The 13,104-nt window shown below is 41.4% G+C and overlaps 1 protein-coding gene across 1 annotated transcript; it reads right to left on the reverse strand.

Annotated features, from left to right (window-relative positions):
* Nucleotides 1-987: 987 nt before the first annotated feature.
* LOC111580410 (aspartate aminotransferase, cytoplasmic-like) lies at nt 988-11,850 on the reverse strand. Its single transcript, XM_023288143.3, has 9 exons — nt 11,620-11,850; nt 7,871-8,052; nt 6,521-6,644; nt 6,182-6,294; nt 5,483-5,587; nt 4,126-4,276; nt 3,845-4,010; nt 3,404-3,546; nt 988-2,179 (listed from the first exon to the last, which is right to left on the reverse strand). The coding sequence occupies exons 1-9, from the start codon at nt 11,726-11,728 to the stop codon at nt 2,040-2,042; spliced, it is 1,233 nt and encodes a 410-aa protein (XP_023143911.1). The 5' UTR covers nt 11,729-11,850; the 3' UTR covers nt 988-2,039.
* Between the last annotated feature and the right edge of the window lie 1,254 nt (nt 11,851-13,104).

Here is a 13,104-nt window from a genome sequence, read left to right on the forward strand (position 1 = left end):
TGTTCATGACACTGAAGTTGTTTTCACTGCATCTAATGGGGCAAAAAAGTTAAGCTGAGTAGAGGAAAGTTGGGTTAAATGAAGTTACATTGAGTGAAGTTAAATTAGGTTTTGTTATGTTCCATTCTGTTTCCATCCATCCATCATCTATACACCGCTTAATCCTCATTAGGGGGACGGGGGGCTGGAGTCTATCCCAGCTGACTGAGGGTGAAGGCAGGAGACACCTGGACAGGTCACCAGTCTATCACAGGGCTACATATAGAGACAAACAATCACACTCACATTCATACCTACGGACAATTTAGAATCACCATTTAACCTCAGCATGTTTTTGGACTGTGAGAGGAAGCTGGAGAACCTGGAGAAAATCCACACATGCACAGTGAGAACATGCAAACTCCATGCAGAAAGACCCCAAGTCCAGGCCGGGATGCAAACCGGGGATCTTCTTGCTGCAAGGCGACAGAACTAACCACCACGTCACTGTGCAGCCCTGGTTCAAACATGTGACTAAATTACTCCAATATTACAACGTGCCACTGTGCAGAGTCGCTTTACAATGTTTTAGCAGAGCTGTAGGTGAGCTGGTGTGCTCGAACTACAGGTGAGGAGAGCTGGGTTCAGAGATGTGCAGAGTTACATCTTTTATTTTCTTACAATGAAGAAAAACCTGTCTAAATATGTAAGTTTGAGCTTCGAGGGGATGAATCAATGACCAAAAAGGACTTTAAGCTGCTTTAACTGTTGTAGTTGAACTCAATATAAACCGCAGCTTTCAGCTAGTCAGCTAGTCAGATGGTTAGTGACAGAGAAGGAGCTCTCTGGTCTTTATGAGCTCAAAATAAAGAAAATCAACTTTCAAATGTACAATTGCAGATCTTTTTGCCAAATTCTGTATCTACTGCCTTTAGAAATGTAAACATTTGCAAAATTGTGCTGCTTCATGGAGAGTTAAGAGAAAGAGAGAAAAAAAAACACAGTTGCTGTGGTTTATAATTTATTTCAGTATGAGCACACGTATCGTTGTGTACCGTTACAAACGACACCACTGAATGGGCAGTGTGGCAAACAACAGGCTCTGAGGTCTGATCAGAAAGGCTCCTTACAGCAACCGACTTCACAGAGGCTTTGTGTAACACAATAAGGGCACTGTAGGGTGAGAAAATAACACATAGGAGAGGTGATTTTTGTTCACTGATGGCACACAGAGTGAATTTGTTAGCTTGGTGGCTAAACTAGCTCTATAATCTTGTAGGCTGCAACACATTTGACAAGGCAACACTTAAAACATCACCAGTGAGTGACCAATTACCTGGTCACGACAGAGAAGATAACCGTTGAACTCTTAATGCCCTTCGTTAGGCTTTAACACAACAAATGTCTTGAGTTGTGCCTTTTAGTAGTCATAAACTCAACAATAACATACAGTGTGACACAGATTACGGTACCAGCTAATTGTTGGTTGTAATCCTGATCTATTGTAGTGATTTGTCAAAGACCTGAAATGAAGCTGCAAATCAGTACGCATGGAAATAGTAGGACCTCTAATAGTGATTACATCTATTTACATCAGTTTACCTGCACTGCCTTTTGTTCAACACTACGATAGTTGAGGAAGCATAATAATTTCATTCAGAATCCTCCCGTCTAACATTTCCTAAAATCTGAAATGTGAATTTTAAAACCAGAAATGATTTGGTTGAGATAAAATTGGTCAGTTCACAAATGATGGGACCTGGATAAAAGACATTTTAACTTGTACACATCAGGTTATGGAGCTCTGCCAGCAGCGAGGCCTGGCTGTGTGCATTCAAGTCTTTCAAAAAGCATTGCACCTCCCACATGTTTATACCTTCATTTGAGAACAGAAACACACCTGTCCTCCCATTGGTTCAACTGCAAAATCCCTGCAGCTGTTTAACCAATCAGAGGACAGGATAAGCAGAGGCGGGGCACGGGGGGGAGGGGGGGGGGCAGACATGATGGTACTTCCTGTGGCATACAGGAGGAGGGAAGCGGGTGGACAGGAGCAGCCTTTACTGGATTGTGGTGACGGCATCGTGGATGGACTGAGCGACATAGTCGATGTTCTTGGAGGTCAGACCGCACATGTTGATGCGACCGCTGGCCATCAGGTACACGTGTTTCTCTTTGATCATGAACTCCACCTGTTTGGCTGCAGCACAAACGACAACACAGTGTCGGTCATGAAGTGTGCAGGAGAAGAACAGATCTATCCATTAACCTGCATTTTCTGGAGCTTTCCTTTACATTTCAGTGAGCAAACTTCATTTATGAAATAGTCCATTATATCCATCCATCCATTATCTGTACGCCGCTTAATCCTCATCAGGGTCGGGGGGGCGGGAGTCTATCCCATCTGACTTAGGGTACATGTCCACTAGATCCGTCAATTTCCTGCAACCCATTCATTGTCTGTGTGAAACGCATTGCGTTGCATGCTGGTTTTGTTGCAGCCTGTGTCTAGCTGTGATCCAGTGCCTCTCCCCGCAGCTCATTTTCATAAAGTAGACCCGACTTCTACTTTGTGCAAATTCGATGCAGAGTGCAGCGATCCGATGCATCGCAAAACTTCCGTCAGACGTCTAAACTAGCCGTCCTTGAGCTAAAACGAGCACAGATTCAGCAACTGCACCAGTTGTTTCTCGCCTCAAATGCTTTCAGACATACTTTTCGTGGAAGTGTTTTTTCGGAATAAAAGAGAAAGTTTGCGACCGAGCCGCCATGTTGGTCTGATGCATCTACTGGACTGAAGCTGAAAGCACTTTCATGTGACCAGTAGGGCTGGCCCGAGTCGCAGTTTCTGCCCTCCGGATATTCGGGCCCTATTAATGATGAATATCCGAATATTCGGTCTGCTCCGTAACATCCGACGGGGGGGGATATTAGGATCGGTTCCTATAGTAACGTCCGACGGGGGACACGATGGGCGAGCACCAATCGCGCAACATCATCCGACGGGGAGGGGGGGATATTCGGATCTCAAAATCAATATCCAGATACCACTGTCTGGACTGAATATTCCGATATTCGGGTCCAGTCCTAGTGACCCCGCCCACAAAGCAGGCCATATTCAGATGCTGCGCATTTACATATGGGAAAAACGAATCCAGTGGACACGTACCATTAGGGTGAAGGCAGGGGACTCCCTGAACAGGTCACCAATCTATCAAAGAGCTACATATAGAGACAAACAATCACACTCACTCTTAAATAATACTTCGTATTCAAGTTGGCTTCTTTCTTGAAGTCCAAAGTTACTTCTGTCAGTACGATATTGTCATAACTGACAGAGATTATGAAAACAAATTGATAATCCCAGTATTTCCCTGAGAGTAGCTGGATGTGCTTGTATGTTTTCTGTGTGTTTTCCACTCACGGTTCAGGCCGGTGAAGCTGAACATCCCAATCTGCTGAGTGATGTGGTCCCAGGTCCCTGGGGTGCCCAGAGCTTGCAGCTTGGACTTCAACTGATCCCTCATCAGCAGGACCCGGTCTGCCATGGTCTTTACATTAGCCTTCCTACAGAGTGACAGAGGGGAAGAGCACAAGACAGGAAATTAGAATAAAGATCAGCTGACAAAGACTGTAATAAACAGCTAAAAGCTCCAGAAATAATGAGTAGTATAATGAGACTTTCAAATCGTCTCCCTAGCTAACAAGAAACGCACTCAGAGAGAGCAGTACTCCGCCAAGACTGTTCATTCCCCCATATGACATTGTCAGAAATACAACATGCCGTCTGGTTTATTCACTCCAATGCAGAATCATTTTTGTGACAGTTATGTGGAGCCAGAGCTGCTGACTGTTGACAGCGTACCATTCTGCAAACAGCTCGGGGCAGTTGAGGGTCTTGCTGACAATGCGTGCTCCCTGAGAAGGTGGGTTGGACCAGGTTGTCCTGACAATCTTCTCCATCTGGGAAAGGATTCGGGTCAGGTTCTCGCTGTCCTGGGCTACCACTGTCAGGTTCCCCACTCTCTCATCTGACAAGAGAAAACAGTTCACATCAACACTAAAAGCATTGCAACCTACTGTGTGAATAAAATGGGTTCACTTCCACAGGACTATATAAATATGTAGTGCATCATGTGTACTCACTGTACAGGCCAAAGTTTTTGGAGAAGGACTGAGCTACAAAGAGCTCGAAGCCCTCTGAGACAAAGAACCGGATGGCCCAGGCGTCTTTATCCAGACTGCCGGAGGCAAAACCCTGATAAGCGGAGTCGAAGAACACAAACAGATTCCTCCTCTAGAGAAGAAAAAGAGAAAAACAGTAGATAAAGATAAACAAATGAGAAAAAACAAGAAAAGCACTCAGAGAGCACAATACTCCGCCAAGGCTGCTCAGTCGTATCATTTCCAACGGATGAAACCTTTAATAAAAAATGACCTTGTGCTGAGCACCGGTGTGTGTTATGCATGTGTACATTATGTATGGATACCGAATCGTGTGACCTAAATATGTAGCAAGCAGTGGGAATTGATGGGACTCAGAAACACCCCCACAATTTAATTAATTGTTCCTTGTATGATTTCCGACAGATAAGTCCTGATAAGTCCACAGTGGTGGATTTATAGTAGGATAGACATCATGTGATCATCAGCAGACAGCGATGTCGTGTTCGCCTGTTGTCATAGTTACGGTACGTGTCCACTGGATCCATTTTTCTTGCATGTAAACATGTCACATCTGAATATGGCCTGCTTGGTGGGCGGGTCACTAGCGGGCCACTACGTGGTCACATGACAACGCCTTCAGCTTCAGACCGGCAGATGCATCAGACCAACATGGCGGCTCAGTTGCAAACTTTCTCTTTTATTATCCAAAAAAAAAAAAAAAAAAACTGTTCAGCGGAAAGTATTTCTGAAAGCATTTGAGGTGAAGAATAACCTGTGCAGTAGCTGAATCTGTCCTCGTTTTAGTTCAACGACGGCTAGTTTAGATGTTTGACAAAAGTCTCATGATGTGTTAGACCTCCATTCGCCACACCAAATTTGCATAAGACAGAAGTCTACTTTATGCAAATGAGCTCTGAGGAGACGCACCGGATCGCAGCTAGAACCACGCTGCAACGGAACCAGCATACAATGCGGTGCATTTCACATAGACAATGAAAGGGATGCAGGAAAGTGACGGATCCTGTGGACACGTACCATTACAGTGACGCTGTGCCGCTATCTCCCAATGATACAGAAATCTTTAAGAAATCTGCGGATCCAGACTATAAGCCGCATCACTGCCAAAATATAATCACTTGGTCCATGTCTGACCTTCCCTGAAATTTCATCCAAATCAGTTATTCTGTTTTTGAGTAATGTTGCTAAAAGACTGACAGACTCTGCCGAGGCACCACATACTTGGCAGAATAATAAAAGAATACCCTCAAAATAGAGTTCAGTTGAAAAACATTTCCCTCTCTGGCCACAAATGAATCTGCTGACACCACCCGTTTACCTTCATGATCTCTGCGATCTTCTTCCACTCCTCCTGGGTCGGGTCGGTGCCGGTAGGGTTGTGTGCACAGGCATGAAGGACAAAGATGGAGTGTTCTGGAGCTTTCTGTGGAGAGAGAGAACATCATAAAGGACTGAGGCATGCTTCCAAACAATCTTTCATCACTTTTAATTATCATGATCTGATCTTTTTCTTCCCCCTTTCTTCATTGCCTTTTGGGTCCTTGTAACTAAACAACAGTCTGACCGTCTTACTGCTTTCTTCTAAAGGTCTGGGAGGGCTGACAAAGAATAATGTTCAGGAAAAACACTGAATCCTTGAAGAAAATATGATATACAAATGGTCAATGTGCTGTAAATTTTTTTTGATTTAACATAAAATGAAAAGCTCTACCTTCAAAGGTCATTAATTAACTTGAAAATGCAGTTACACAACAGGATTTTGGCAGCTGTGTGAGGCTGTTAATCAGCAGCATGTGACAAACATCACTCATGTGTGAGGAAAACAGGATTAAAAACTACAAAAGTCCCAGGACTGATCAGGATTCAGTAACAAAACAGGCTCCAACAACACTCCTGTTACAGCCACAGAATTCCAGCAGCTATCTGAGTTTTACAGTTTCTTACAGGCTGCACCACCCGGGGAAGATTCAGTCTCACATGAGCAAACTTGCACTCACTAACATTAGTCTCTCCTCACCTCCAGGTCATCCTGGAATCCGGTGAAGTCCAGACCCCTCTTAGCAGCATCCCAGTAGTGGTAGGGGCGGATATCTTTGAAGCCAGCATCAGCAAACACAGCATTGTGGTTTTCTGGCAGAAAGAGGAACATCACTCAGCTGATGTTTAATAAATCTGAACAACAGTCATTACCAACACCATCTGCTTCATCCTGAAACAGCCAAAACCTTTCAACTACCAGATTAAAAAACTGTGGGAGAACAGAACATTACAGTTTATTTTAAGGCTGCAGCAAAGACTTAGAATGTTTCTGCTAACTTTGTTCCCATAATGCAGCAGCTCTCAGCTGTTTACTAACCCCAGGTGGGTGCTGAGACGTATACAGGTGTGGCTGTGTTGTTGACGCCGTTGTACCACCGTCGCAGAAACTCTGCCCCGATCCTCAATGCTCCCGTCCCCCCCAGAGCCTGGACACCTCCAACCTGAGACACAAAACAGCAGCAGTGAAGCAGGAGTAAAGAGAGATGAGGAGAATCAGGCCTGTAATATGGAAGATGAATCAATCAATCTAATCTATGTAATCACGCCATTTATTTAATCTGTCTATAAAACATACTAAGCATAGATGCCTACACACCTTATTTACATAAGAAATAAAAACGGCAGAAAAGACAAGAAATAAACATTTAGCACACTTGAATCGGTTCTTTAAGGGCCATAAAAGGCCCCTCACAAAAACACATTGTCTTATTATTCAGTCCGAGGTACGAATACCCACCCTGGTACCATTAAATATCTGAAATGCAGTATTTAACCGAGTTCTGTTGAGAACTATTCAGGGAACACTGGCAAGGATACACGTGAAAAGTTGCAGAGAAATGTTCTGCTGAAGTAGCTGGACCATGATTTAACAGGTGAAATAACACAACCTACAGCTGACATGAAAAATATTAAATAAAAGCTTTTCATTTTTAGTCTCCGATTGATTTTATGATGCTCATCAGCTAAGTATGATCCTCATTGCATTATGAAATGCATTGTGGGTATAAAAGTGTGCCATTTAAAAACAGCCAAACTACAGGAAATACTAGGTTTTGTTTACAAATTTCACATTTTAACCAACAGATGACACATGGAAGGACAAAAACTCATTTGTTTGTCAATCCAAATGTACTTCAAAAACAGATGAGATTACTCTGCAAAGGCAGCATTTTCAGCTGAGAAAAGCTGTAATTGTGAACAAATAAAGAACGTACCATAGTATTGTGTACTTGCACACAAGGACTTGAGCCTTATTAAGAAGACAAAAAGGCTCATTTATCAAACATATCGCAGCTTTAATGGCCAGTAAGAGAACACATGTAATCAGAGTATCAGCAGTAAGAGAACACATGTAATCAGAGTATAAGCAAAGGCCTTTTTTGTTGAACAGTGAAAACATTTCAGCACGGATGTAGTCTTGGTCTGTTGCTTGGAGGAGCAGCTTTGAGACTTGATAAGTGAAGGATCTAAACTTTTGCACATTTTGAAAATACATTGTTTTTAAATTAATGAGACAAAAAGTAAAATAACATTGAACAAATGTTGGATGTGCTTGCAGCACAGGGTGGCATTTACCTGTTTTCACTTGTTAAAAAAAAGAAAATCAACAAAACATGCTTTTTGTTCACCAAACTTTTGCATATAACTCTGTGTGCGTTCGTCTCACCCTGTTGTCCTTGATGGCGGCGCTGTCGTCTCCCAGGGCGACCTTGGAGGACGCAGAGCGGAACTCCGGCAGGCCGAGGATTGGCAGGTATTCGTGGTTCAGGCTTTCGTCCTCCACAATCAGCCGCTCCACCTTCTTCACCACCGGCAGCACCCAGGGCTGGCAGTCGTCAGTACGGTAAGCTGGAAGGGACACAAAGCAAGATGACATTTATTCAAGCAGCCACAGACTAAAGCAGAGACTAAAGCAACACAGAATATTACTCACATCTGGATTTCACTTCATGCAAAACATACAAGCTCCTTTTTCCAATATACCGAGAGAGAGAAATATTGGCTTTACTACTGACACAATAGGAAAAAAATCCCACTATGCTACTGTTTTTGGACCTCAATTTGCTACATTTTTCATAGTGTATATGTTCATGTTGACCCATGCTAGGCACCATCTCTAATGGCTCAAGTATTTGAGGTTTATTTCAGGGTATGCCGTAATGAACCAGCGGCAACAATACAACCTCACAGCCTGAAAGAGTAACACTGAAGAGAAACAATAAAGTGAGGAACAAAACTGGAATTTAATCACATGTAATAACCGACACTCACTGAAGGTTCCATTAGCAGCCAGGCTAAGCTAAAATGTCACACATATCTGACTTCTTAAGAACTCACTAATGCTGCTCTGGAACCTGAGCAGAGCTGTATCAAATATCAGGCCTTCACTGCAGCTACAGACGGTCACCATGAATCAAAGGGCAAACTGACTGTAAAGGTCAGACAAGTACATTTGGTGGTTTGGATTCAGTGGATCTTCTGGACGAACACTTACTATCACTTGAAACAATTTAGTGTGTTTGCTAAATGGTTAAGGAGTGAAGAAAGAACAATTCCAGTGTAGGATATTTAACAGTTGAGGCATGCAGGTAACTAATGTTTGCTGGTAACTGACCTGTTTGTTTCTAGTTCAACATACAACAAGAATGAACCTCACTCAGTAAGTACGTACTCATGAATGCCCAATAAAACAGACATCTTAAAGCTAAAGCTATCCCTGCTGGCTGTGTACGAACACTGTAGGCGAAGCTTTCAAAATTGGTTTCTTAACTGCTAATATTTTCTGGGTAAACTGGTTTTGCGCACGTATTGTAGGTATGTTTTGGCAATGGGCTGAAAGGTTCACGAGACAAGGTGAACTTTAATAACCCAGTAGGCAGTGGTCAGATCACCTAAACAATGAAAAGGAAGATGAAGAAGTAAAACTTAAAAAAAGAATTAAAGGCATTTCTGTCACCGCAGTACAAACAGCCTGTTAACTGAAAAGATGATGTTTCTTTCCAGATTTACACAATAATAAATGCTTGAAGGCATTTAGAATTTTAATTCTTGTGTGGGTTGCTCACCTGTACAGACATCTAACTTTTAACAAAACCTAATAGAGTATGTCATTATTGATTGAGCTGACTAAATCTGTAGGCTTATTAGACTTGTCTTCTTTTAGCTGAACTGGACTAACTCAACACACTGACTTGGTAGCAGGAGTTTTTCAGTTAATACAACACTGACATTTAGGGCTGAAATGATTCCTCAAGTTATTTGATTAATTTGATTACTAAATACTCCTCGAGGCAAAATTCTCTGAATGGAGGCTTCGTTTAATCCACTACATACTTGACGCCAGGTCACTAACTAGTCTGGATCCAGACTTCATCCGTGACGGACCAGGATCTATTATAAATTAAATTTGACCGGATGCTTCTGTTATAATCGGTGCAGTTTTTCTAGTGTTAACAGCATTTATCAGATCGGAGCTGAACTATGAAGACAGTTTGATACAATCAGACTTTTTGTGTGAGTCAACAAAAACTAAAACTTCAGAATTAACAGGTGTGAAAGTGGTTTTCAACTTTCTTTGTTAACTCAGATTTTCTGCTTCAAACTTGTCACACAAACGGGAGCGTTTAACGATCATTTGACTCGTTTTCTGCACAAAATGAACAATCGCAAACAGGTTGTTTAATGGAGAACAAATGAGGAACATAAACATTTATGACGGAATGAGAGGAATGCTGGTAGAAAACTGTTAAACGTGCGTTAATGTATTTATTTTTCCGATCAATGCAGCTGATTATTGATAACAGACAGCTGCACAATAAAACTACCAAACTTCACATATTCAAACATGATATTGTACTGAAGTGCATGCAGGTCTGACACTGTCTCATAATGAAGGAAATCACTTTAATTTGAACCAAACCAAAGTGAAACTAAAGTTAAAGATTGAATATTCTCTGTAATAAATACTAATAAACTGATCAGTTTTCTTATTTGTTTTCTATCAGCTGTAGAAGCAGCAGTTTAAACGAACCAAACATAAAAACATATTTATGGGATTTCTGCATCACCAACTAAATACATGTGGGTACCCATGGCTTTGAGTTTTAGTAGAATACCCCTGTACTATGCTATATATGTACAATACCATTGTACTTCCTCTTTTAATGCTGCAACGCCAAGTGCGGAATCTGATTACTTGATTAATCTCCAGAATAATCGATAGAATACTGGGTTACTAAAATAATCGATAGCTGCAGCCCTAGATGCAGAGGAATTCTGTTGATGGATCATTTTCATGCAGTGTGAGGTGAAAATTGAGCTTAAAATAGCTAAGTTACTGAAAAAAAATCCAGCAGGGCTGCTTTACTGCATGATCCAAATCCTGTCCAAATCTCAAAATTTTCAATATGGTCGGTTGCTGCTTGGAGGTTGTTGTTGTTGTCGTTTTCCACAGTGAAGGGGATTATGAAAATGGTAACACAAAGATATCAGAAGTGGAGGAGACCGCTGCAAAATGCACACCTAATAGCAGGTCTTTACCGGCAGGGTGCATCCAGTAAGTCAGACCACAAATAGGGAAACATGCCTTCTCCTTCAGGATTTTAATAAGTCATAGTTTTTACCCTGTAGTTTTTAGTTTCTTTCATGACCACAGCAAGCCCAGTTACGTTCAGTCTGGTGGGCATGATTCCACTGAACCTACACCAGAGGTCCTTAAAATAATTAAGGGCTCTGCAGTCAACAATACTGAATAGTCATCTGACATGTGGTTGTACAGTTGTATCCATGAAAAAGCTGTCATACCACATTAACAACACTAATGATAGATTCAGAGGAGTATATGCAGCAAACACAGATGATATTATCCCCATCAATAGTCACAAAATGAGCTGTCAGCTTCCAAACAAGCAGGATTGGTGAGATTAAAGATAAACTGTTCCCTCTTCAAGTTAAAAATGACAACACAGATCACTAAATAAAGTGACTATGGTGCGTTCAAGGACACAGATGAGCGACTTGGACAAATCATAAACATCATGTGGTCTCTTTAACAGAAGGGTTCATGGCAGGTGAGAGCAGTCACGACACAAGGCTCTGAAGTTAAATTCATCCAGTGGTAGAGACGTAGCAGGTGTAATGTTCATCTGAGCTCACTGGAGTGGGTTTACTGTTGGCACAGAAGCGAGCTAATATAGGCTCCGGTTTGTTAGCTTCAGTGCTAACTCGAAGGTCAAATCAAAGAGTTGCTAATGTGGGATAGAAGAGCACCGTAACCGCTCGAATACACAAGGCTGGATAGCTAGATGATGACAGCAAACACAGGCGGCGGTAGAAGTTTCTGCTGGACTAGCCTATAGCCACTGTAGGCTAACCTAGCTTTAGCTTTACCATTAGCCGATAGCTCCTGTCTCTTACCTCCGACTCCCAGATTCACCTTCTGCGGGTGGCTGTCCTCCCTGAAGTCGGCGGTCAGCTTGAAGACCGCTACGGGCGGGGCCTGCGGGACATCGCTGAAAACGGACATGGCTCACGGATAAGCGGGTGATCCCGGTGCGGCGCAGGAGGAAGAGACAGGGAGCGGGTGTTTCCAGCGATGGGCAGAGAGAGACGGACCGGGTTCACCTTCACCCCGCTGGTTCCGGACTGACAGAAAACAGGCGTCAGCCCGGTGGCCAATAGGAAGACGCGTTACACCGAGGGTGCCCAAGAAACAACCAACGACAGCGCAGTATTAAAAACAACAACGTTTAATTGTGTTTTTATTTAAGTTTTTATATTTATAGTGTTTATTTATTTAGTATTTTTTCATATTTCGACTTTTTAATATTTATTGTAATTTTTTATGAATTACAGAATTTATTTTTTAAAAGTAAACGTGCAATGCAGGAAAAAATCTCCCCTAGAATTTGGTAGCTATCAGTTTAGATGATTATGACATATCAGCATAAAGGCAGGATTTTGCCGTTGTTGTTGGCTGAAGTGGAGCTCTTCATTTCAGTTTTGTCTAAGCTAGCCCTGCAGTAAATGACTAATTCCAATAGGGATAAATTATTATTATATGAAAGTGTGAGTTTTCATGGAAAACATGAAATTGTCTGGATGACCCCAAACTTTTCAACGGTAGTGTATATGAAAACAATTTGTACAAAAGGAAATAACAATTTCTATCAATTTATTCAATTTTGCATGAAAAATTTAAATATTTTTTACAAGCTGTTAATGGGTTTTGTATACAAAAATATTAATTTTTAACATAACTAGAAATATCTGCAAATAATAATACCAAACGACAAAATACCTCAAATTTTGTGATTCAGAACAGAGAACAGTAACTATGTACACCTACTTTAATATTTTGTATAGAATTACATTTGACTGAAGCTGAACACTTTTAGAATACGTAAGTGTTCAACTCATGCTGCTTGGCAGTCTTAATCTATCTATCTATCTATCTATCTATCTATATCTATCTATCTATCTATCTATCTATCTATCTATCTATCTATCTATCTATCTATCTATCTATCTATCTATCTATCTATCTATCTATCTATCTATCTATCTATCTATATATATATACATACATACATACATACATACATACATACATACATACATACATACATATATATATATATATATATATATATATATATATATATATATATATATATATATATATATATATAATAATCCACATAAACATTCAGAGATAAGCAGCGAGAGCTTCAGATAAGCTCAGAATGTTATCAGAGTGTCTGAGTGAAGAACTGATGACTATCTGATTGCAATGTGTCAAAACTGAACCACAGACTGGAAGAGCTGGACTTCTGCCACCAGATGTCAGTGTGGCTGTTCAGAGGAATGTGCAGAGTCACGATTACTGCAGGCTCTCTGCTA

This window comes from Amphiprion ocellaris, chromosome 4 (assembly GCF_022539595.1).
Source record: "Amphiprion ocellaris isolate individual 3 ecotype Okinawa chromosome 4, ASM2253959v1, whole genome shotgun sequence".
Classification (NCBI taxonomy): domain Eukaryota; kingdom Metazoa; phylum Chordata; class Actinopteri; family Pomacentridae; genus Amphiprion; species Amphiprion ocellaris.

Coding starts and splice junctions, on each gene's coding strand:
- LOC111580410 (XM_023288143.3), bottom strand. CDS start 11,728: ATGTCCGTTTTCAGCGATGTCCCGCAGGCCCCGCCCGTAGCGGTCTTC. Junction 8,053..11,619: donor GGTGAATCTGGGAGTCGGAG/GTAAGAGACAGG, acceptor TGTCCCTTCCAG/CTTACCGTACTGACGACTGC. Junction 5,588..6,181: donor GATTCCAGGATGACCTGGAG/GTGAGGAGAGAC, acceptor CTCTCTCCACAG/AAAGCTCCAGAACACTCCAT.